Source organism: Pleurodeles waltl, chromosome 6 (assembly GCF_031143425.1).
Source record: "Pleurodeles waltl isolate 20211129_DDA chromosome 6, aPleWal1.hap1.20221129, whole genome shotgun sequence".
NCBI lineage: Eukaryota > Metazoa > Chordata > Amphibia > Caudata > Salamandridae > Pleurodeles > Pleurodeles waltl.
In genome coordinates, this window is record NC_090445.1 from 746,097,066 (window position 1) to 746,120,906 (window position 23,841).

General features: G+C 44.1%; 1 protein-coding gene across 2 annotated transcripts in view; it reads right to left on the reverse strand.

Moving 5' to 3' along the window:
* ATRNL1 (attractin like 1) overlaps positions 1 to 23,841 on the reverse strand; it is a 2,088,076-nt gene that overhangs the window by 1,281,277 nt on the left and 782,958 nt on the right. For both annotated transcript variants that reach the window (XM_069239275.1, XM_069239274.1), the window contains exon 17: positions 6,264 to 6,452. In XM_069239275.1, the coding sequence (XP_069095376.1) occupies positions 6,264 to 6,452 (189 nt within the window). The remainder of the gene's footprint in view (positions 1 to 6,263; positions 6,453 to 23,841) is intronic.

The window sequence follows — 23,841 nt, forward strand, 5'->3', positions numbered from 1 at the left end:
GAATGACTACAAAACAAGATGGAACTTACAAAACACACTGTTGAGCGCCTCCTTTAGTAAAGAAAAAAATCTATAAATATCATGCAAAAAGGGAAAGTAGTGATACCTAAGAGACTAATTAAAAGTATCCCAGGGAGTAACTCAATAAAAAAAGGAACAGTGGCAGATAAGATTTGCTCTCAGCATGGTGTGCTGGATTTGATTACATAGTCTTTCACCATTGACTAATTTGGTTCCATTATCTCAAGAACACGAGGCACTTTGCCTCTGGTTTTACAACCTGAGCCCTTGTCTCACCGAGCTATTTATAGAATGTGCACAGTAATCTGTACTGTGCAGTGAGTTAGAAGAGACAAACTGCAAATGTGGACCTTTTTTTGTAAACCTCAGCCAACACGTTTTGTTTTGTATTTCTTTATTGGTTAGATATTACACCGATACAATGGTATCTAACAGAAAATTATGCAAGATAATAGTACAACACAGCATGATACTTCACATGTAAGTAACTGACTAACTAGGATGAGAGAGGAAAGGGGGGAATGCAGACAGATAGCGGTGGGGGCTGGGGTGGGGGAGCAGAGTTGAAGCCAGGGTCACTAGTGGGGGTCGTGGATGCATGGGTGCTCGTGGGTTGAGTAGAAGGAGTAGATGTTGATGCGTCCCAATCGGTAAAATAGCGAAATGCAGTGCATCAGAGTAACATTGAGTACCATAGAATATTAACGTATAAGATGGAATAATACGGAGTAGGTTGACAAATCTGAAAGGTTGTGCAAGGCCAGGTTGGCTCCGAAGGGGAATATAGGAAAGAGGAAAGAGGAAAGAGGAGGGGGATGGAGTATCGAAATTCCATCAACTGCACTTAATGTAGGTGTGGCACTGGGACGACAGGGATCGTCCTGAAGGAATGGCACCCATACTTGCAGACATATTGCTGACTGATCCTATAGGTCATAGATGGCACGTTTGAGGGCTGCTGTCTGGATCATTGCCACCATCCAGTCGTCTGAGGAGGAAGGAACAGTGGGGCGTCATTGGTGAAGGACGCAGATTTTAGTGGTGGCTAAAGCTGTGTGCAAGAGCCGTATTTGTGGACGAGAAAGGGTCGGTGAGTCTCCCGTATCATGGAGGCATTTCATGGTGTAGGGGAGGGGCGTTGTAAGTGGTATCACGGTTTCCAAAATGACCCCCACTGCTTGCCAGAAGGGTTGTACCGAGGGGCATTCAAAAAGTTTGTGGGTCAGGTCACAGCAGGAGGCCGGGCATCTCCAGCAATTTGTATGCAGTAGTTGGTTAGCTCTATGCAGTTTAGCTGGGGTTTAATTGTCAGTCTGAAATTTGGCCAACATGTTTTAAGGATTGGTATATTAATAACAAATGGTAGTGATTTGAAGCACCACAAAGACAAGTGGCACCTTCACAATGTAGGCCCTCCTTCTGCCAGCATTATGATTCAGGAACAAATCGGCGTTTGCATCAGAAATGGATTTCAAGATGTGCAGTAATTATGGCACCTTGCAGTTTTTTCTATGTCTGGCACAACTCTCACCAGGGAAAACATGCTGGTGTTTGTGGGGAGAAAATACAGCACATTCTCATTACGGTCAGAATGGACAAAGTGCACAATACTAGTAAGTTATTGTCATTATCAAGGTACAGAACTCAAAATGATGTGGTAACACCACATACATTTCTCAGTAATGGTATTTGATCGGTACAGTATTACCACAGGAACTACTTACCAGGGTAGTGTGCGGTATAATGGTAACGCTATTTTGGCAAGACAAATACTGAATTTCTCAAGCATTTGGAAGTGGTGGTGCTACTTCTGCATGACTATCATTTGACAGTCATTCATACTGAGTGCTATTCCTCCTCCTACATATTTTCTATAGCGCTACTTCCTGTCTACGGAAAGTATTAATGTTCATGTTTGCTCTCCTGATGTCCTAGACTCCCTGTTTCTGTTTTACCTATGGCAATGACGCCTCTATGCACAGGCTAGATGGCGACCAGGCGTCATCCACATAAGGTGGGACTTTGGCTGTAAATTTGTGAATGCAAGGCAAGTAAGACCAAGGTAAAGTGTGAACAACTGGTAGAATCTCTGGTGGGCTATCTTTTGGACTCATCTCTATGCCTACATTCCATCCTAGGTGAGGCAATTACAAATCTGGCATGTTAGTGAATTACACCATCCAATTAGCTGAAACGGACTACTCCCACACCAGCTCTCTCCACTGACAATACAGTGCACATTTGAGGCTATCTGCTTGTCTGCAAACAGTACACATGCCAGTTCGTAGGCATTCCACTGCAGCAACATATTTTGACCTGTTTATATTTGTAGATTCACATTCATCTGTCATCAATCGCACCGTAAACATTCCATTCTTTTGGTCCAATAGTTCAACTTGGGTGACTTCCAAACTGTGCTGCAGTATCCACACCAGGATTTTGAGATCTTCATTAGTTATGCTCCAAATAGCCCCGTGATCCCAGGATGGTTGGAGGAAATGCCTTTACTGGACAGGCAAGCTGAGGAATCCTCTCTGCTTCCCTCTCCCAGTAACTGACGGCCGTGTGAATGTCACTTGGTGCACCAGACTTAAATAAACAGATCACCTGGCTTTTGGGGTCCTCTCTGCAACTTTATGTTCTTGGTATCTAGATGCCACCTTAGTATCATTTGTGGCACTTTACAACACTGGTGTGAAATCCCCATAGCTAATAGGGTAAGGGAATCCTCCCCTTATGATATCACTTTATACCTTGGTGACATAATGAGATGTGACATTGCACAACTCTTGAGCCTCATGAAGTCACAGGATATGGGCAAAATAGTGAAAGCATAATAGACTTTCAGAAACAGAGAAGGTGCAGACTTTTGGGTTTTCAGAACTAATATGGTCTTTGTCACAACCTCTACTGACCCCTTATTAATGTGCTGGCCATTAAATACATATAATACTTGGCTGTTAATTCCTTGCTCATTACTGTGGAGGGAGTTGGAACATAAAACATATATATATATATGTTTTGTGTTCCATCTCCACATGTACACATTTGTATATATATATATATATATATATATATATATATATATACATACACAAATGTGTATATATATATATACTTCACTCAAGTTCACTGGACGCCGCTGTTCTCCTGCCGGGGGCGCGTGTCGGAAATGCTGGAGCCAGCACTCGCCGTGAATTATCCACTCCGCCTCTCGTCATTATTTTGAAAAAAGGACAGAAGTTTGCTGTGTATTTGCAAAGAGTTTTAATGAATCCATTGCTGCCACCATCAAACGCATTTCGGCTACCTCCTTAGCCTTGTTCACTGATATATATAAATGCATTTTCACTTGCACACAAGACAGGCAAGTCATCTCAAAACTGACGTCTTTAGGAGCGATCCACTGGTACCCTAAAAATGGCAATGTGTACATAACATAATGAAACAAAAAACATCCATGTGAAATTGAGGTAGAAAAAAAAACTTGGAACTGGAACTACAAAGTCCCCATCAGCAGAAAACTGATAAAGCAGAATCTCTCGGTCTGCTGGTTGTCAATAAAGAGGCACTACTTTTTGGCTCATGGTACTCTGCTACTTACCTCTTCAAGAATACTTGTCAAAGCTGCTTGAGTGCTCAGTGTCACAAAACAAAGGAACCATGGACTCACTTACACTGACAATGACAGCGATGGAAATCGCAGAGAGTGCGGGACCACCTGATGAAGGCATTAGTAAGCATAATAAGTCGATTGGGTAAAAATGAAATATTATTATACATAAAAAAAAAAATTAAACAGCTTAATCAAGAAATGTGGAATATGACAGTGGATAAGGTCCGTAGCTCCCACTATTCACTGCAGGGCTTAAATTCAGTACCACTGATGCTACCCTGTGGCCACTGTGCTAGGAAAGTTAATACTATGCAGACTTCAAGGCCTCCTTCGGTGGAAGGATACCATATTATTCCTACATACATCACATATGGTCTCATTGATAGGGATGTGTGTGGCAAAATGTAGCTTTTTAGGATTTAGGGGATCTAATGGACATATTGCTTTGCTGAGAGATGCGCTCCTCTGTCCTCTTGCCTACACTTGCGAGGCTGACCACTAACGGTTGATACTGGAGCTGTGAAAATGGCAGGAAGACCAGAGCAAATGTAAATAAGTTGCTGCTTTAGCCAAAGCAAAACATTTCCTTTCTCTAAATCCAGAAACATTATTCATTGGTGGTAGAGGGAAGTCTGTGTCACGCTTCTGGTGGCCTTCTAGGTGACTGAATTGCCTTCTTGGCCCTGGAAAAACAGATCTGACAAGTTGTGGTGCCCAAAAACAAAAGGCATTTGAGAGCCAGTACTGGGACATTGCCTCTGTGGCTAAGTGAGGCATAGTTCAGATTCACAATCAATAAACTGTAAAAAAAAAAAAAAAAAAAAAAAAAAAAAAGTATACGAGATGCTGTGGTGGTTGCAATTTGGATGACGGGACAAGTTCTAGTCTTGACTACAAAGAACTGAAGCTGTTGTGTGAAGAGAGGGAGGAACAAAGGCCAAGCAGGAAGATGATGTATAATACCTTGAAAAGTATGAAAACGATCCATATAGCATTGCTTCCGATTTGTCTCAAGAGAATTGATGAAATCTCTGGTGTTCTGAATGAGTCAGATGGAAGGTCAACAATGACGGCACTAAAGACCAAACCTATAGTATTAGGTACTGATGTCATCCTTTAACATCAGCGTAGAATGTTATGGGTGGTGGATTCCATGAGGTGGGAGTAAGAACTGGGAAGAGCTAGGAGATGGATGGCTGAGCTGTTTCTCCCTACAAACTGGAATAAACTCTCTTCTCCTCTACTATTACAGCGTGAGACAGTTCTTTATTACAAAACCCTTCACTGGAGGATATAAGATGCCAACTGTTAAACTAGGGGAACCAAGTTCAAAGTCTGCTTTCTCCACTTTTATTATTTGTTCTCACTGTGTTTTATCTGTTAATGTGAGAACGAATAAAAATTGAGAAAAAACGATATTAAGCACTAGATAAAAATGGATATTTAGACTAGACATGTAATTGGTGTTGCCATGGAATTAATTAATACCAGCATCACACAAACCTCTTGCTATCACCATGGGACAATTAATAAACATCAGATGAAATAAACATGAACATTTTAAAATATACACAAATTAGGTACAGTAAAAATATATAGTATTTGGAGGGACCTGCAAGTCGTACAAAGCATATGCAAACACTGAATATGAAATAAAATCTAAGAGCAAGGCGTTTTAAAGCTACGGAAAAATGCAGAATAAATTGTGAGCTCAAGGATAGGTGAGGCCTCCAAGTTCTCCTTTCCTGACCCCAACCCCATCTGAAAAAATGGACAAATTGCATAGTTTCGACCCTTCTGCATGTGCTTCTCTTCAGCAGACTGGTTGAACTTTAGGTGAAGGTCAGATCTATGAGCAAGAACACAGGGATTATGACTGAAGATCGTCTTATGATGATGCATGCAAATTTGTCTGCTTTGTATCAGCTTATGAGTGGGCGCAAATGGAGTTTGGAAGGCAAGGAAAGGGACAATAAAGATGTTTTGATTAAAGTTTGTGGATGCAAGCAAGGGGACAAAAGATTGTTTTCTTCAAATTGTTCTGAGTATGCAGGAAGAGTTACTATTTGAGTTAACGTTACCAATTTGCCGCTGGGGTGATGGGAAAGTCAGGATCATCGGCAGAAAGATTGGATTTGCTAGCTGACTTCTTGTCAGTGGAGACTAGCTAGCGGGCAAGCTAGGAGGCTACTGAGGGAATGAGGAGAGCAAGCCACGAGGATCAAAGAGGGCTCTGAGGTCTGCAAAGATAGGGCCACTAAGTTAGAGGAGGGATCATAAGGCTAAAAAGGAGCATGAAGTTGAGGGCTGGTCAGCCTAAGGTGGGTGGTTGAGTTCATGGGACAATGGGAAAAAGGATGTCAATTCAAGTATTTGGCTGCTGATGGGGCTAGATAGCGGCAACACGTGTAAGCTCTGGCCTACCACATAAAAGAAATCCGTTCCATGCAGGCAAGTTATGGGGTCTAGCATGCTGTGGCCAATGATGCTCCCTGCCCAGTACTCTTTCTATGCAGACAGGTGTGCCCCTTTTGTTTTTATCCAAGGCTTGTTCTTATCCCTTCTTCACTGGCACTGCTATTTGCCACCCTTAAGTTAGTGTGACTTTCATGTTGTAGGTACTCACGAGGGCAGGTGGTGGTCTGCCACTCCAGGCACTGACCATACGGGAAGGAGATGATGTATGCGTTGGAGTCCACGCACCGCTTAGTGCTGCTGCACCACATGCACTCCATGCTGTTGCTTGTGCAGTTGGCACAGCTGGTACGCAGGGAGCATGGTTTCTTGCAGGGCCTGGCATTCTGGTTTGGGCTGACTGAAAAAGGAAGAGACACCAAGTGAACGGAAGGGGATTACACATTTCTACTCGATAAGTTTTAAAAACCATTCACTCAACACTAGCACATTCTTTTTAATACACTGTATTTACTTGTGTGGCAAATTTATCTGAAGAACCTTTTGAAATTACAAACTGCAGTACATATATTAAAATAGCACATCATTCATAAATCAGCATATTACAGAGATAGACTGTTAAGCATTAGGAAATTATTGGAAAAGCAGGTGATGTTCAAAGGAAAAAAGTCGGAAGATGGAAAAATATTAAGGTGTGCTAAAATCGTAGGCTGGCATTGAGCACATCCTATGAACCCTGATATCCAGTGCATAGTGTGATTCACCTGCAGATATTTTGAAAAATAACCAACGATATAGTCCACAGAACACGTGGACTCAAGGATAAACTTGGAACTGCAAAGGGCATCCAGATTCCCCGCTCCCTGTGGAACCACGAGCTGGACAGATACACGTAGCATGACGTAGCAGGCAGAGGCGTGAACCATCTGAACCTTCCAGCAGCAGAGAGGTTCAACGAGACACAGACACATTGTAAGTGTAAGGAGGAGTAAGCGAATAAACAAAACAAAGGAATAGGTTGTGGAAAACGTGATAAAAAGGCATAAAAAAAAAAAAAAAAATACGTCAGAAGAGATAAACGAAGGATAGAGTAAAACATAACTACATGGACAGAAAAGTGCCCAATGCAATGAAAAAGAGAAACACATCCAGGGTGATCAAGAGAGTGAGCAGCAATAATGTAGGCGGAAAAGAACTATAGAATAAAGGGAGAATCTTAGAAGGATTAATTTAACGAGGTTGTTATACTGAATACGGAGTGAGCTAGTAAAAGAGAGTTCTGGTGAAAGTGAGAGACTGATGAGATGAAAATGGTTGCTGGCACCTGTGGCGAGGAAATAGCAGACAGAGGAGAATGGTGGCCTCCACTATCAGTAGATGTGGAGTAAGTGTTAGATTATGATGCTCAGGGCGACTGGAATTATGTTACATGGTAGGACCAAATTATGGGGCAGAGCTAGAAACACATCTTTTTGATGTAAAAATCTGAAAATTATACAGCAGATGCTGTAGTAAGTGACAAAATCATTATTTATGAGGAAGACACTGCAGCCATGGACTCATGATTCCAGTGGTCCTGATATCTTATATATGGCGCTATTTTGCTATATTTGTACAAAACACACGACCTTCAAAGGTTTGGCATTTTAGTACTTGAGAACTGTCTAGGTTGCATAGCTGCAGTTTATGGAGTCTGGTGTGTTTCTTATCTCCTACAGGGGTGCGTGATTGTGCGTGGCTGAATTCCCTCATAAGACGGAGCGTTATAGGAGGACGCCAGACAGAGAGGTAAGACGTGTAGGTGTAGTGTTGACAGTGGCACATTGCTCGCAGGTTGGCCTTGTCGTTTTGGTGGCATAGTGCCTAGAAGCAGAAAGTGAGCTGGATTGGCATATGGCAGGTAAGATACCCAGTTGATGGGGTGGTGGAAAAGGGAGTGTTCTCTTGGAAAATCCATCCCCTTTGCCAGCGAATTGATTGTGGCATCATGTGGGTGCAATAAAAATGAAATAACCTGGAACAGGGATGGTGTGTATGCATTTAGTAGGTGCTGAGGCAGTACATGCAGTGTGCGTGTTCCTTAACCGGTGCAGCCATTGGGGTCATGTTCCCAGGAGGCATTTGTTGCTGCTGTCTTTTTTCACTTGTGTTAGAAAGAGAGACAACCACCTGAATGACAGCAGTGCTGTGTTGGTGGCATTGAAATATAGCTTTGGTGTGGAGAGCAGTTATGTTGGCAGATCATTGTGTTGGAGTGAAGGATTGAAGGGTTCTTTCTGGCTGGGATTAGTTCTGGCTGCAATTGTTGCTAAAGTGGTGTAAAACATGTCTGACTTATTTGTTAGGTATTGAAGTTTGACCATGAGATGCTAGAGCATCAAGTGAATTCTACTATATCGGCATTTAGGGCAGATGAATTGTATTTGTAATTGTATTTAACACAGACTGCATTGGGTGCAGATTTGTGCTGAAGTGTTCAGGCATTCTGATGTGTTTAGCCCTCCGTGGCTGTTAGCACTGTGACGGTTGTTATAGAAGTTTGGAATTCGAGTGTCTATGGTATTACTGTGAAAGTGGCATTTTGTGGTTGAAAAGCAACACATTAACATGTTTACAGACCTTACCTTCGTGCCTTGTTGAGTAAGAATTAGGAAATGGTGAATTTGTCATCTTCTAAATTGTAAATGTACTATTATATAGTTAGAGTAGCCCCGTGCCTTCTGTGACCTTCAATTTAGTGTTGGTTGCAGGAAAAGGGTGTTGGTGCAAACAGTGGTTCAATTTCAATTAAGATGTTCACACGGCAAAATCCAACTGTTCCACTACTCAATACCAAGTAGTCACATCTAATTGTTTAGTTTATTAAACACTTTTTACTGGGGCTTAGCGAGTCTCTAAGCATTTTAAAAGAAAATACAATTTGATTTTCCAATGATCACACAAACATTTTAAATGTGAAAGCCAGGATTTGACCTACTACTTCCAGAGGTCAACACTATGTATGCTTTGCACAAATCATTGGAACCTAAGGCCATGAAAAGTTCTCTAAATGCCAATGCGAAATCCTGATTCTGAGATTCCACTGAAGAGATATACTTACTCAACTGTAACAGATGGAAGACTTTTCTACTTTCAGCTTGTTTATGAAAGAGGTCGGGCAGACGTTGGATTTGGTTGGGGAATGGTTAAGTTCAGGTAAGTTTCTTGAGCATGACCACCTCGTCAACTACCGTCCCATCACTCACCTACCAGTCATTAGCAAGATCATTGAAAAAGCAGTCTACGTTCAACTCCAAGATTACACATCAATGATGGCCATCTCCTGCATGACTACCCAGCAGGCTTCAGATCACATTGCAGCACAGAGACACCTACCTTACACATCATAGACAATGACTACAGACCACAGATGACCCCTGCATCCTGATATTACTGCACTTCCTAGGAGCCTTCAACAGTCGACCATCCAACTCTAATACGCACCCTCGTCTCTCAAATAAGATTAGTTTTAATGTCTCTCACTGGTTCTTTTCCTTCTTTCCCAACTGATACCAGTGTGCTCACACAAGATCCTTATCACATGTGGAGTGCCCCGGAGTTTCATACTGTCTCCTGTCATCTTCAACTCTACCTGGAGCCACTTGGAGTTCTACTCACAGATTACAGCACCAAAATCTATCAATAAGCCAACTCCACTTGAATGGCGTCTCTTCCTCAGCCATCCAATGCCTCAAACACTGCCTGCACATCATCCAGACCAGGAAGACCAGCTCCTACCTGAGGTTTAACCCAACCAAGAAATAATTCCTGTTATTTGGCAAGAACAACAAACAAGAAGCAATTCAATCTTGGCTCAATGACATGAACTTTGACAGCTTCGAACCCCAACTTTCACTGAATGCCAAGGCACTTGGATTCACCCTGGACACCAACCTCACTCTCAAATAACACATTGCACAAAAAAAAAAAAAAATAGATGGCCTGGTGACCTCATACCAGCTATCTGCTCTAAAGAAATTGAAACCATTTCTTTCCTGACAGCAACTTCAGAGATGCTGTTCTAGCCCTCTTGCTCTCACATCTAGAAGGTGGTAATGCCCTGTTCCATGACCTTCCAGACTATACACTGGCACCCCTGTTAGGACATTATACAATGCATAGTACATCTCATCCAGTGCTTGGAGAAATAGCATCACAGCACCCCCATACTGATTGAACTCCATTGGCTCCACTTGCCAAATGGCACCATCTTCAAATTCAAATGCATCATCTACAAACCCATCTTATCAGAACCCCTGCTTATCTTGCCATCAAACTCACCATCTCAGGTGGTACTAGGCTCACCCAGAGCAAGGACACCATCAGACTGCAGCACAGGCCTTTTCCATCACAGCACCCAGGATCTGGGACAACATTTCTGTATACATCAGGACTATCCCAACTCTGCTTCATTTTAGGAAAGGGTTGAAGACTGACCTCTTAAAGAAACTCATCACAATGCATTAACCATCCATAATCATGCTACCTTTTTTATCACTTGCTGTGAGTAGTCTCTGACCCTGGTCTCCGTGCTCGTCCCCACTGCCTCTGCCTTGCTCCTCGTGTCTGCTGCCATGCTGCAGCACAGGAGGCCGCCGGTTCAATCCAGCCATCTGCCTGGTCTGACTCACCACCTTGTGTATTTGCAGTAATTGCTGCCACAGTCATTTTTTTGGAAAGTGTTATTTTGGAAAGTGTAATTATAGTCTTGTTTTTCTGGTTCCTTAGTTGCCCTGGTCCTTTTTGCCTCTTTGCGGTGCCCTGTTTCCACCTGTCCTTTGTCTGTTTTTCTCCCCTCTGTCTTTTCTGCTGTTTTTTTCCCTCCCCACCACCCTCCCGCTTCCCTACCAGCCCCTCCCACCTCCCAGGACTACTTATGGAGGCCACTGCACGTCTGCGCAGAGGGCAAGCACCGTCAGCAAGCCTGTCTGTGCACATCCACGCCTGGACTGCACCCAGTGCCAGGAACCCTGGCCCCACTCGCCCCCTCAGATACTACTCTGCGGATCTCCGTGCACTCGACCCCAGATGCAACACCCTGCCACACAGTAGGACCATTCACCTGCACCCACTGCCGACAGTCCTCCACCCCCGGACTAATCGTCATCACTGTCACCAAACCCTCTCCATCCCTGCCGATGGAATAACTTAGGTTTATCCTGTTCAACGCTAGATTGCTCTGCAAACACACAACCCAGAGTCTGGGATACCATCTCCACCCTCGCCCCTGACGTAACCTTCATCACAGAGACCTGTCTCACCCCTGTCTCGGCCCCAGACATCGCCATGGCAACACCCTGCTACAAAATGAAACACAACTACTGCACCAACAGGCATGAAGGAATCACTCGCCTACACCATCACCAATGATGATACCATACTTTTTATGGAACACATGAACTTCCAGCTCCATCCCGACAACACCACTACCATCAAAGGGACCATCGCATTCAGACAAAAAAAGAACCGGCCTCAGCGACACCATGGCTGAATTCATCACCCCGCTCGCCATTGAATCCAAACACTAAGGCCCTCATTCTGACCTTGGCGGTCGGCGGAGAGGCGGCGGTCGGACCGCGAACAGACCGGCGGTCCAAAAAATGGCATTCTGACCGCGGCGGTCACCGCCGCGATCGACCGCCACTTCCCCACTCCGACCGCCACGGCGGTCATGACCGACGGGCTGGAGTTTGCGCACTCCGGCCCGGCGGTCGCCCCAAGACCGCCACCCGTATCATGACCCTGCTTACCGCCGCGGTTTCTGGCGGTCGGGAACCGCCATGCGAACCATGGCGGTAGGCACTATCGGGGCCCGGGAATTCCTTCCCTGGCACTGATAGGGGTCCCACCCAACCCCCCACTGCCCCCGGAGTCCTCCCCCCACCCCCTCCACCCCCCTGCCACCCCCCAGAGGTGGTACGAACCCCCTCCCCACCCCCACCCCGAAATGCACATACACGCACCCCGACATGCACGCACCCCAACATGCACATCTGCACACCCCCATGCACGCACACATCACACAACACCCCCCCACCCCCTCCCCTCACGGATGATCAACTTACCTTGTGCGTTGGTCCTCCGGGAGGCGACGGGAGCCATAGGGACATGACCGCCAACAGCACACCGCCAACAGAAGACCGCCACACAGAAATGTGGGTCGTAATTCTGGGGGCGGTGTTCTGCTGGCGTGGCGGTGGAGGTTGACCAGTCTCCACTTTCCCGCCAACCGCCAGTCTGGCTGCCGGCGGTTTCCCGGCGGAACGCTCCCAGCGGTCGGAATGCGCACAGCGGCATACCGCCGCGGTCGGCGGTCTTCACCGCGGCGGTAACTCGGCGGTCTTGCGAAAAGACCGCCGAGGTCAGAATGAGGGCCTAAGTCTTCCTGGGAGACCTCAACTACCACTTGGACGACCCAATTGACACCACCTCCACCAACCAAAGAAGGACTTGACAACATCGCACTCCAGCAGCTGGCTACACCCCATGCACAAAGCAAGACATACACTGTACCCCATCTTCACATCCAGCAACAGAATCATCAACAACCACATCACAGAACTCACCTGGTCGCACCAGTACATCTTACACATCACCCTCACCGGACCCCCCCTGCACAGCCCCCATCCATCACAGCACCCTCCCGCAGCGGGACCAAGGTCATTCAGCAGCAATGGAACATTGCATTCAGCACCTCACAGCCCAACATCACCATCAGCGTGGATCAGGTAGTACAGAACTAGATCAATCGGTGCTGCCTACCTGGTCACACCGACCAAACTAGCCAAAATCCACAGAACCACCAAAAAAGCCAGCTGGTACAAGGTGGACTCAGCAAATCAAAACACAGGTGCAAACAACTAGAGAGAAGATGGCGCATCAGCAAGAACCACCCGGACAAGCCACCTTCTGATGACCCTCAACGACTACAACAGCCGGATCAAAGCCACAAAAAGAGGCCCTGACCTACAGGATCGAGAACAGCACCAACCAAATCATGGAACTCTTCTCCTTTGTCAGAGAGTTTGCCTGCCCATCAGCCATCGAAAACTCCATCCCCCCTCACAACAACTCTGCAATGCCCTCGCTGACCCCTTCAACAACAAGATAAAAACCATCTACAGTAACTTCCATCCCCAACCCTTTGACCTCCCCAGGATCCCATGAAAATCCATAACTGACCACCCACTCACCGCATGGGGGCAACTCAGCACACCAAGCACAATCTCCCCCATGAGCTCCATCTGGGAGCACACACCAACCCCTGCTCCCATAGGACCTTCAACCTTGGAATAAACGAGATCAGCCACCAGCTCACCACCATCCTCAATGCCTCATTAACCATGGTCACTTTTCCAGAAGCCTGGAAACATGCAGAGATTAGACCTCTCCTCAGGAAACCCTTTGCAGGCCCCAGCAACCTCCAGAACTACCACTCGATCCCTCATCACCCAGCACCTGAAGGACCTCAGAAGCCAATTTAAGCTCCTGATCCATGCCTATAAAGCCCTCCATAACCAAGTACCCACCTTCCTGAACCATCGCCTTCACCTCCACCAACCGAACAGGAACCTGCCACGCCGGATGGATGCTTTTTCTCCCACCTCGCCGCCAAAGCCTGCAATACCCTCCCCCTCCACCTTCACACAACACCCTCACTGACCCACTTCAGAAAGGGACTGAAAACCTGACTTTTCGAGTAAACACCTGCAGCAAGCACCTGGATACCAACTTGGGTGACAAGCCGTACTATGCAAATAAAACCTGATTGATTGATTGATACCTGTTTTTGACCCTTCACAGAGGTTCACTGCCTTCTGGCTAGGTTTGCACCAGAAATACAATATACATACATTCATACATGCATACAAAGGCTCCCACAATGTCAGCAGTTTCTCACCAAGGAAACACTGATGAATAAATATCAAATAAATGTTGCAAAAAGATTCTTCAGTTTTCAAGTTGGGAAAAGAGAAAAGTCGCCATCCCATGTAGGCAAAGTAGATACTTGCCTAGAACACAAAGTTTACTAAAGCAATCAATTAAAAAAAAGTATTAAAGCACAAAAAAGTAACAATAAATTAAGTGCTACTGAATGCATGCATCTCATGCAGTCACAGTTGCTGGCAACAAGAGTATGACCACACTGTGTTAAGTAACAGGGAAAAGTATTTTACTTGTGATGAAAAACAGGAAAAAAATAATTTCTATTTCACTTTTGTGCAAATCCTAAAATCCTAAACCTGCTAAAACAGACCTTTGACTGGTAAACTACAAGAAAACTTGCATATACCACAGGATTCATGTATAAACTTTTATATTAGAGAATGTCTGTCAGAAAAAAGGTATTAGCCACATAGTAAAATATCTTCTGCATGTCAGATAGGCATGTACATCTGCCTTAAGTGTCAGCGTGCATGTGAAAATGGTATCCTAATTTCTGTTGGCCAAGCTAGAATGCATTTGGGGCCAGATGTATGAAAGCATTTTGCATTCGCAAACGGTGCGAATGCCCGTTTGCGAATGCAAAATGCCATTTCAGAATGTATGGAATACATTCTGAATTAAATTTTAAGGAATCACTAAAATAGCGATTCCCTGAAATTGCGACCCTGTTTAGAGAGTCGCAAATTGCGGCTCTCTAAATTAGAAATCGCAAATAAGGATTCCTTATTTGCGATTTCTTAGCACATGTATGGAGCAATTTCTAAATGCGATTTTGACATTTAGGAATCGCTAATTACCACCAAGTTGAACTTGGTGGTAACCATGTGCAAAATTTAAAAATGCATTAAAAAAGCATTTTTAAATTGTACATGTAAAGGACACATGCCCTTTTGGCATGTGTGCACCTTACATGTCCCCCAAAATTTCTTTGGGGTGCAGCAGAGGCGGCCTTAGCCCCCCAGCACCCTGGGGTTTTGTATTTCCAAAATTGCGATTTCTGGTTCAGAAATAGCAATTTTGGAAATGCAAAAAATGTGCAGATATGGGCCAAATGGGGCCGGTATCGCAATTTGCGATTCGGTAATAGCATTTGCGATTTTTAAGAAATCGCTATTACAGATTCGCAAATGTGATACATGGCACTTTGCGAGTCGGAAATAGTGATTCCTTAAAAATCGCTATTTCCGAATTGCGAAGGTCCGTGATGATACATCTGGCCCCTAGTGTGTGTGTCAAAGTGTAGGCATGTCTGTGGTGGTTCCAAGGTCCATAACCTTTTCAGCGACCTTACGTGGCCTTTTTTTTACACTGTCTATGTCCTGGGTTGCTGACATGACGTGGTGGTGGCAAAATTCACAGAATTGTGCAGACAGCTTTTGTTGTTTCTGGTGGAGTGCAGCCTATCAGCCTCGCTCATGTAAAGGCCCCGTCACTGATATCCTGTGTGTGTGTGTATGTACAGTGTGGACTAGATGTTGTGAAGTTAGCCTTATTGCTGGGACCTGCAAGATTCATTCTGAATAACCCATTGCTTTATATCATACATGATGGTGGCATGGAGAAGTGCACTGCCTTCATTCCTGCAGCTGAAGCGAGCAGACCCAGACATGACATGAGGATGAAGACATTAACTTTTTTTTTTTACCAAGAGATTGCTGACTAGTTTTTCCTGAACAGTTTAGTAGATGGTAGTGGAGAGGGAATGGGTTATCAGATTCTATTTTCATGAGTGATTACATTTCTATACAGGGTCTATCATTTCGTCTTTCAGTGATTGCTGCTCCGAAAGGCTTATAACAGCCAGGTGTAGAGTCTCCACACTCCAAGGTGCCCATATTCTGGGGCACTTTCTCTTGAAGTGAGTATCATCACTACCTGCTGTGAGAGCAATCCCCTTGCACAAAGACTGCGTCTGAACTGCAACTACAAAATTTAATTTGAAAGGGAACAACCTCAAACAAGTTCGAGGACTTTAGAGAGTGGATCAAAACCCTCTGACTGGTAAATGAGTATATAGGTGAGAGCCAAAGCATCCCACTTTGTTCCGGTTCCATTTTCTTCTTGACCAGGGAAGAGGGTGCTTGGTAGAGTACATGAACAATTATTGTAGGCCAGGTGTTCCAGGCATACCAGGCAGTCTCCTAGAGGTGAGGGGAAACCATGTGATATCTGCACAGTTAGCTTGACAAGCTGTGGACCTGCCTAGAAAACTAGAAGCCAGTATGCCTGCACAGAGGGGAAGGAGAGTGTCTGCCCTGAAGGATAAAATACTGTTGAGTAGGAGAAGCCCAGTAATGTTTCCAGTGTATAGAACACCCAGATGAAGCTGATTTGTGTTTGGAAGTGTGCTCAATGAGACCCAAGGTGACCATCGGACTTCCCCTGTTTGGTTGATGTGCCAATCTGTATGATTCAATAGCAAATTCAAATTTACCAGCATATCGTTCAGCAATTAATGGTGCTCTGAGGGAACCATTTTGCCACTGCAGACAAACTATGGACCAAGTCATTGTCACTGTTGTAGCAGATAGACTCTCCCCGACCCATAATCTGGCAGGAGCAACTGTGATGAAGGACAACAGCTGGGTCTCAGGTCTGCTGAGCTTTTTTATTCAGTGACATGATCCAAGAGGCAGGGACATGGGTGTGACACAGCTCTGCTGACAGTGATAGCTCCCGTGTGACTACAAAGGGTGCACCACAACCAGCAAAACATTGAATCATGTTTGCATGAATGGGTAACACACAAGACCGTTGAGAGACTGTGTCTTTCATTACAACTGCACATTGAAAGGAGTAATGAGTGCCAAACTGAAGAAGATGCAAATTGATTCAGAGATTACTCACCTAAAACCCAGTAGTGAACTGCTACTTGAGTCAATTCTCGCCTTAAGCTCCTCTGTAATACTAGAACATTGCCAGATGTTGGGTGCTGCAGCCACTGTGCTATTCCACAGTAGCAGGGCTGAAATTGCCACCACCAAATCAGGACACCCTGGCGCATGTGTGGCCTTTAAGCATTGCTTTTTGCTCATAGAACTGTAGAGAGATATGCCTGAACTTCATTATTGTGTGCAGTATTCAGTTTTGTTCCATTATTAAAGAACTTCTCTTTTTTTCTAACAGAAGAACTGGACTGGACAGTACCTTATAGTGTCTGTATGTTGACTTTTGAGGTTTGAGTCTCTGTCTCAACGCTACATCCCTGAGGCATCACTGACTGCTCACTAGCCTGAAAGTCAAGTGCAGAAAGAGTGTACTTGCCCCTATCTGCAGAGCCATCTGAGGATGAACCCACCCCAGGGCACCAGAGGCTAACGACCCCAACCACAAAGGGTGTAGCCTTTGCCTGCCATGTGGCCTCTCAAAAGGGCTCTGACATGCATTCTCTTGTAACAAGTACTTTTTTCAATGAGTGAATGTGTTTCTAGTATGTGAATACCAGGAAGAAGATGTGGTGTAGTTGCTTTACACCAAGTTAACCGACATCAACTATAAGCACTTGATTAGACTCCATTCTGTGATGAAAATATCTGGGAACTGGTAGCCCCTCCATTTCTCATTTATGTCTTATGGGAATGAGGTGAATGGGGAGTTCCGGCCATGTATAAAAAAAACAGGCAGTCATCACCTTAGTGATGACCTGAGCTGAAAACAGATCACCCGCCTTCAATACTGCTTTTGAGGACCCAGGGTCACAGTTTATGTGCCTCTTCATATTAGAATACTTTAGGACTGCTGTTTCTGTCATGTATGGAAAAGGGAGTTATGGTGCCCACTTGTCCGATTTTAGCATGACACTTCTCCCCTAGTGATTGTGTCAATCTTTGAGCCTGACTTCAAAATGTCTTCTCTGTGATACACTCTAGTCTAGAATGCAAACTTCCCAGGTATCAAAACTAACACTGTCTCTCTCACAATCCCACAGCATGCTGCCTCGCCAAGTGTCTCAGATATTCCCTTTGAGTTAAGAAAAAAATAATGTTTTGTAAAGGGACAGTATTGTTGAGCTGAAATAAAGCTTTAATTAAAAGACTAATGAGACATGATTGAAGTAAATCAAGTGTGCACATTGTATTAAAAAAAAGAGCTCTTCAGCTCACTCCTGTTGAGTCATGGAAAACGTTTGAGAGAAGATGTTGCCACAGTATTGTCAGTGCAACTGTGACTCAGTTACAGCAGATATCAATTAGTGTGTGTTTTTCTGTCCACTTATTTACATAGTCGTGAGGACCTTTTGGACCCGGGTTGGTTCCCTGTTTTTAGCTTAATTTTATATTTCATATTTTACATGCTTTAGCAGCATCGCTTTTACCTATGACAATCTGCACACTTTGCCTTGTATCATATTCTTCTAGGAATATGCAGTACAAGTTGCTTGTTTAGTTAGCCTTTGCACAACATGTAATCAGTACTTTCTGTTCAAGAAGAGGACCACAGTACACGATATCCACGTTTTGTGTTGCCTGTTCAGGAGACAGCTTCTAACACCTAGACACAGCATTGCTTCAGAGCTGTTTTACAAATGGTGCTCTTACCCGGAAGGGACAAAAAGCATTCCAGCCATGACCTTCCTGAGATGAATGCTGTGTTCGACATGCAACTCTGCTGGTGCTAATCTACCAGCTTCCCAAGAGGATTACCACCTACCCCACAGGTTGACTCCTGACACCGTATCCAGGTATGGTGCTAAGGCTAATCCTTTAGATCAGGCCATGAATATGGGTGCACTGGCAATGCTCTCAGTATAGTCTTAGGGTTAGGTAGGAACCTCTAGAATCTCTAGAACCTCATTTACCATGGTTGGATTATTCATTGTGTTTGCCATTTTTACAATGCTGGTTCCTTTGCATTGTTTCATGTAATAATCCCAGCTCATTCTCTCTATGCAAGATTATGATTGTTTCAATAAATGTATTGAAACTTATCTCTTTATTGTGTTTCGCCTGGGCATGCATGAGTAATACAACAAAAGGGTAAAATCTGTTTCCACAACTTCCCTGATGAGTCAGTGTATAGTGTTTAGGTTTCCGTAATCACTTTCTACCCCAGTAGGTTCAGGGGTCTGGGTGAGGCACTGTGAGCTAGCCAGGAATTGGACCAACAGTTTCTGATGGTGTGGACGGACTCAGTCCCCCACATTCTGAAGTTCTGTTGCCCTAATATGCAGTCTTGTTTCCTTAGTGGGACCCATATAACAACATTTATGATAAATAGTTAAGGCTAAATTTAATTCTCATTTGGTCTGAATGTTTCCAAAAGGCCTATCCCTTACTGGAACAGTACATCTTATATTTGACACTTCCCAAAACCCAGAAACCTCATAGCATGGCTTCTTTTTCAGACTTTAGTTTTTCGAACCGTAGATGTACTGTTATGATGTTCATATGTTGTGTGTGCGTTTGATATTATTGTGAGATGAGAGGTTTGATTTTTTCATTCTTCTGTGTTTTTATAGGTGTTATTGTTTTATGTGTGTGCTACACTTACTGCATTAAAAACCTTCGATACTGATAAAAGATTATTTGATTTAACCAACAAAGATGAATGTGATAATACATGAAAGTAATAGGAAGTGGGAGATTCGTGGATAAGAGATTCTTTTTCAAATATTAGAAAGACAATAACGTGAGAAAGATCACTATTTTTATCTGCAACAAAGTCAACTTTAAAATTAGCAGGAAACTTTTACATTTTTTATTTATTTTGCAGCACAACAAGGGCAGCAGGTTTGTTCACGTTTTACACCACATACTATAAAACGGGTCATTGCTTTCACTTTTCATTGTTACAACATAATAATCTATGATTTTGGGCTTGCTGTACAGGCATGCCACGGGACTGATTTAAGGGAGCTTGGTAAGGAATTGTTTATAATCTTTCAGGTGCAGGAGGATAGGAGTCAAGTCAGCTTACTTACAGCCTTGATGTTACTCTCGCCAAGCACCCCCAAGAATGGAAAGGGGCCAACACAAGACTTAGAAGCAAAAATTACCTAACCCTCTTCGGGGGTGGGTTAATGATGGAATGGCAAGCTTAAGTCTAGCAGGAATGCAAGAATAGCCTCATGGCCAATTATTTTAGCTGGTTGTTGCAGAGTGTCTTATAAGCGATACGTACACAATTGATTGTATTTTTTTATTATTTTAAGACTTAATAGTGCACCACATATAATTTAGTCTAAAAGAAGCCCTACAGATGACAATGTGTTGGAATTGATGCAATAGTGATATTCAAATATGGACAGTCAATGACGGCTGATGTTCGACCAGTTATATGAGAGAAGAGGAAGATATACTCATGGCCTATTCATGGGCTACAATTGACAAAACCATTAGTGTACCCAACTTGGACTGACCTGTACAAACGATGTGCTTTATGAGGGTACATTTTATTTCTATTTGAACAAGAAGTTAGTTTACAGCCAAAAAGCAGTTTACTGAAATGTAGTAATCCATCGCTATCTTACAATAGTAAGTATGAACAACTCTATTCACATTGATGGAGAATGCATGTTGCAGGGGTTGGGACGTATTGCAAAGTAAGTGACCATCAAAAACGTTCAAGTTTATAGATATTTATAAAATTCTGTAAGGCATAATTCTGCCCGCCATGGAACGGCTCAGAGATTTACTCTTGTGAAGGGCGGAAATACAGCTGTATCGAAGATGGTAATGGGGATGGAACACCTCCATAATTAAAGAGGGGAGAGAAGAGTTTTTGAGTGGGAAAAATCACTTTCCATGTGGGAGAAAAAAGTCTTAAAGTGCAATTGTACTACTGCTAAATATTTGAAAATATTTGCAGATAAACACATAATACATTTGTGCATGTATGAATGCCTTTTATGAGAAGATCTCGTAATTTAACAAATAATTCTATGATTATATCTTCTTATCAGGAGTAGTGGAATTCTATCTGAATCCTAAGAAAGAAGGATATTTATAAAAGTATAAACCTACAAGAGTAAATATAGTTTTTTTTTTTTTTTAAATAATCAGAACCATAGTGATTACCAACAATCAAGACAAGAGAGACTAACTCTTGTTTTGCAATTGGGATGTGAAGAAATGTTTTAGTTTTGAAAACAAAATCAAAGAAATATGCTGGTCTCATTTTTATGTCCATGCAGCAGAAAAACTTCAGATTCAAGGATGACTCTTGAAGATTTCACTGAGGACACATTTCGAGATCGTGAAATCATGCATTTCTTAAAACAAAAAAAACAGAAAGGGGGCAGCTTGATTTTTGCTCTTCTGACTTCCGTATTACCAAAATAAACATGTGTTTAATGTATGTAGTGAATGACAGCAGGAAGATGGCATAGGGGGTGATTCCTAGGGAACCGCCAGAAGACCGTACCGCGGTCAAAAGACCGCGGCGGTCATTCTGAGTTTCCCGCTGGGCTGGCAGGCGACCGACAGAAGGCCGCCCGCCCGCCCAGCGGGAAACCCCCTTCCACGAAGATGCCGGCTCCGAATGGAGCCGGCGGAGTCGAAGGGGTGCGACGGGTGCAGTGGCACCGGTCGCGATTTTCAGTGTCTGCAAAGCAGGCACTGAAAATCTTTATGGGGCCCTGTTAGGGGGCCCCTGCACTGCCCATGGCAGTGGCATGGGCAGTGCAGGGGCCCCCAGGGGCCCCACGACACCCGTTACCGCCATCCTGTTCCTGGCGGTGAAAACCGCCAGGAACAGGATGGCGGTAAGGGGGTCGGAATCCCCATGGCGGCGCTGCAAGCAGCGCCGCTGTGGAGGATTCCCTGGGGCAGCGGGAAACCGGCGGGACACCGCCGGTTTCCCGTTTCTGACCGCGGCTTTACCGCTGCGGTCAGAATGCCCCCGGAAGCACCGCCAGCCTGTTGGCGGTGCTTCCTCCGTCACCTGCCCTGGCGGTCTATGACCGCCAGGGTAGGAATGACCCCCATAGTCTTGGATTGATCCCACACATTAGGATTAGAGAGTTCTGGCTAAAGAGTGGGCCTTCAGGACATAGGGAGATTACTGTAGTCACTTGTGTCTTAGTTTTGTAGGCCTCTTGCAGCTGTTCTGGGGAATCATAGGTAATACGTAGCCCTTCAAGGAGAGAGGGGGCGGCAGTGTTGAACTCACAGGAGCCTCGAAGCCCACTTGTGAGCATGTATTTTTGTAGCTGAGTAAAGATCACTTTTTCAATGATCATACTCTGGAAGATATCCCCAAAATGTCTTCTGCGTAGTGGGGTCAGAATTAGCTTTTTCAGTGTATACAGATTTACAGTGGGTGCTTTCTCTCAGGTAAAAGGAAGTTCGTGTTAAAAAAAAAAGGTGAAAATGGAGCCAATATGTGGACCAAGTAGGGGTGGAGAGCTTTTGCCAGGGCCTGTGATAAAGGAGTTGAGTTAGAATGGGTGAATTCCATACTGCCAATTAGCTTAGTGACATCTCCATACTAACTTGACTTTTTGACCAAATACAATGGATGGCACATTGCCTCAGCAGGCACATTTCAGACTTCACTTGCAAAACTGCAGAGTTTGTTCTTTGGAGAGTTATAGAAATGTTTCTAAACGATCAGGGAATCCCAACCTAAGTCCCAGTTGTTACAATTACCTGCACTGGTCTCGCGTTTGGAAAGGATAAAGGACATAACCAGTTGGTAAATACTGCGCTCTGTTTAACAAAAATGTGTGTTTCTGGTTTTGTTTAAAAAACAGGCTCAGGTTTGCAGCCCTTAGGCGTCTCCCCCTTTGGAGGCTACTAAGTAGCATCAAGGAGATAATGTCCTATGTGGATTTCACATTTGGAGACTGAAGCAGAACATATAATGAACTGGATGTGATGTGTGGCAACATGGGCAGGGTGTGGTGGTTAAACTACACTGTAAGGTCTGCGTTGGTCAGTTGTGTTTGGATGGTCGGTAGCATTTTGTGATTTTTTTAAGCACATTTGCACATTCCAAGAAGCTGCTGAAAGACGTTAGTGGAAGGGAGGTGGAAAGGCTTGGATTAGGTTTTGTTGGCTCCAAAGAGGTTTGAGTGTGAGTGGAGATACATGTGCTGCTTTGATAAGTTTGTGGTAAATGATTTTGTATAGCAAACAGGGTTGGTCAGCACTGGAGTGAAAGGGGAGGGGAAGGTGGGTATTAGCATTTTATCGTATAGATGTTAGTCTTGATGGCTTTCTGTTCTGATGTGTCCCACATGAATCAGTTATGTGTTTTAGTAAAGAACTGCATTTTTGTTGTGTTGTCATTCCTTGTAACAAATTTGGTCAGGCCGGTGGTAAGGTGGTTGATGGGAGATCAAAGTTCTCAAAACTTTGATTGAAGCAGCACAAATTAAGGAATTAAGGTTGTAAGCAAGTTTGGGACAGGGTTTGTTGCTCTGTAGTGTGACTGCATGAGAATTAATATTGTGCAAGGAAATATGTGATGATTTGGGTTTATACACCCCTTCCACTCTCGACTCACAGTAGTGAGGGTGAAGAGTCAAAGGTTTCTCAAGGAGGTAGTTTGGTGGCTAAACCCTATACTTTAACAATTGCTCCAAGGAGACAATAACTCACCGTCCAGACTAGGGCTTTTCATAAGAAAACATAAGTATTTTAGTGTCTCAGCAAAATAAAATGGTTCATTATAAAGTCTGATATTCCATGCTATTGATTATCACTAAGTGTCCCACCACCTCTAGGGCCTTCTTCCCAGTCCCTATGGGGCTCCCAAGGTCTGTACGGTATAATAGTGATAACACCACACATATAACAATAGGCACAGGTGTGAGTTCACCAATCAAGCAGCATGCATCATTACCCGCAGGTCGTTTGTGT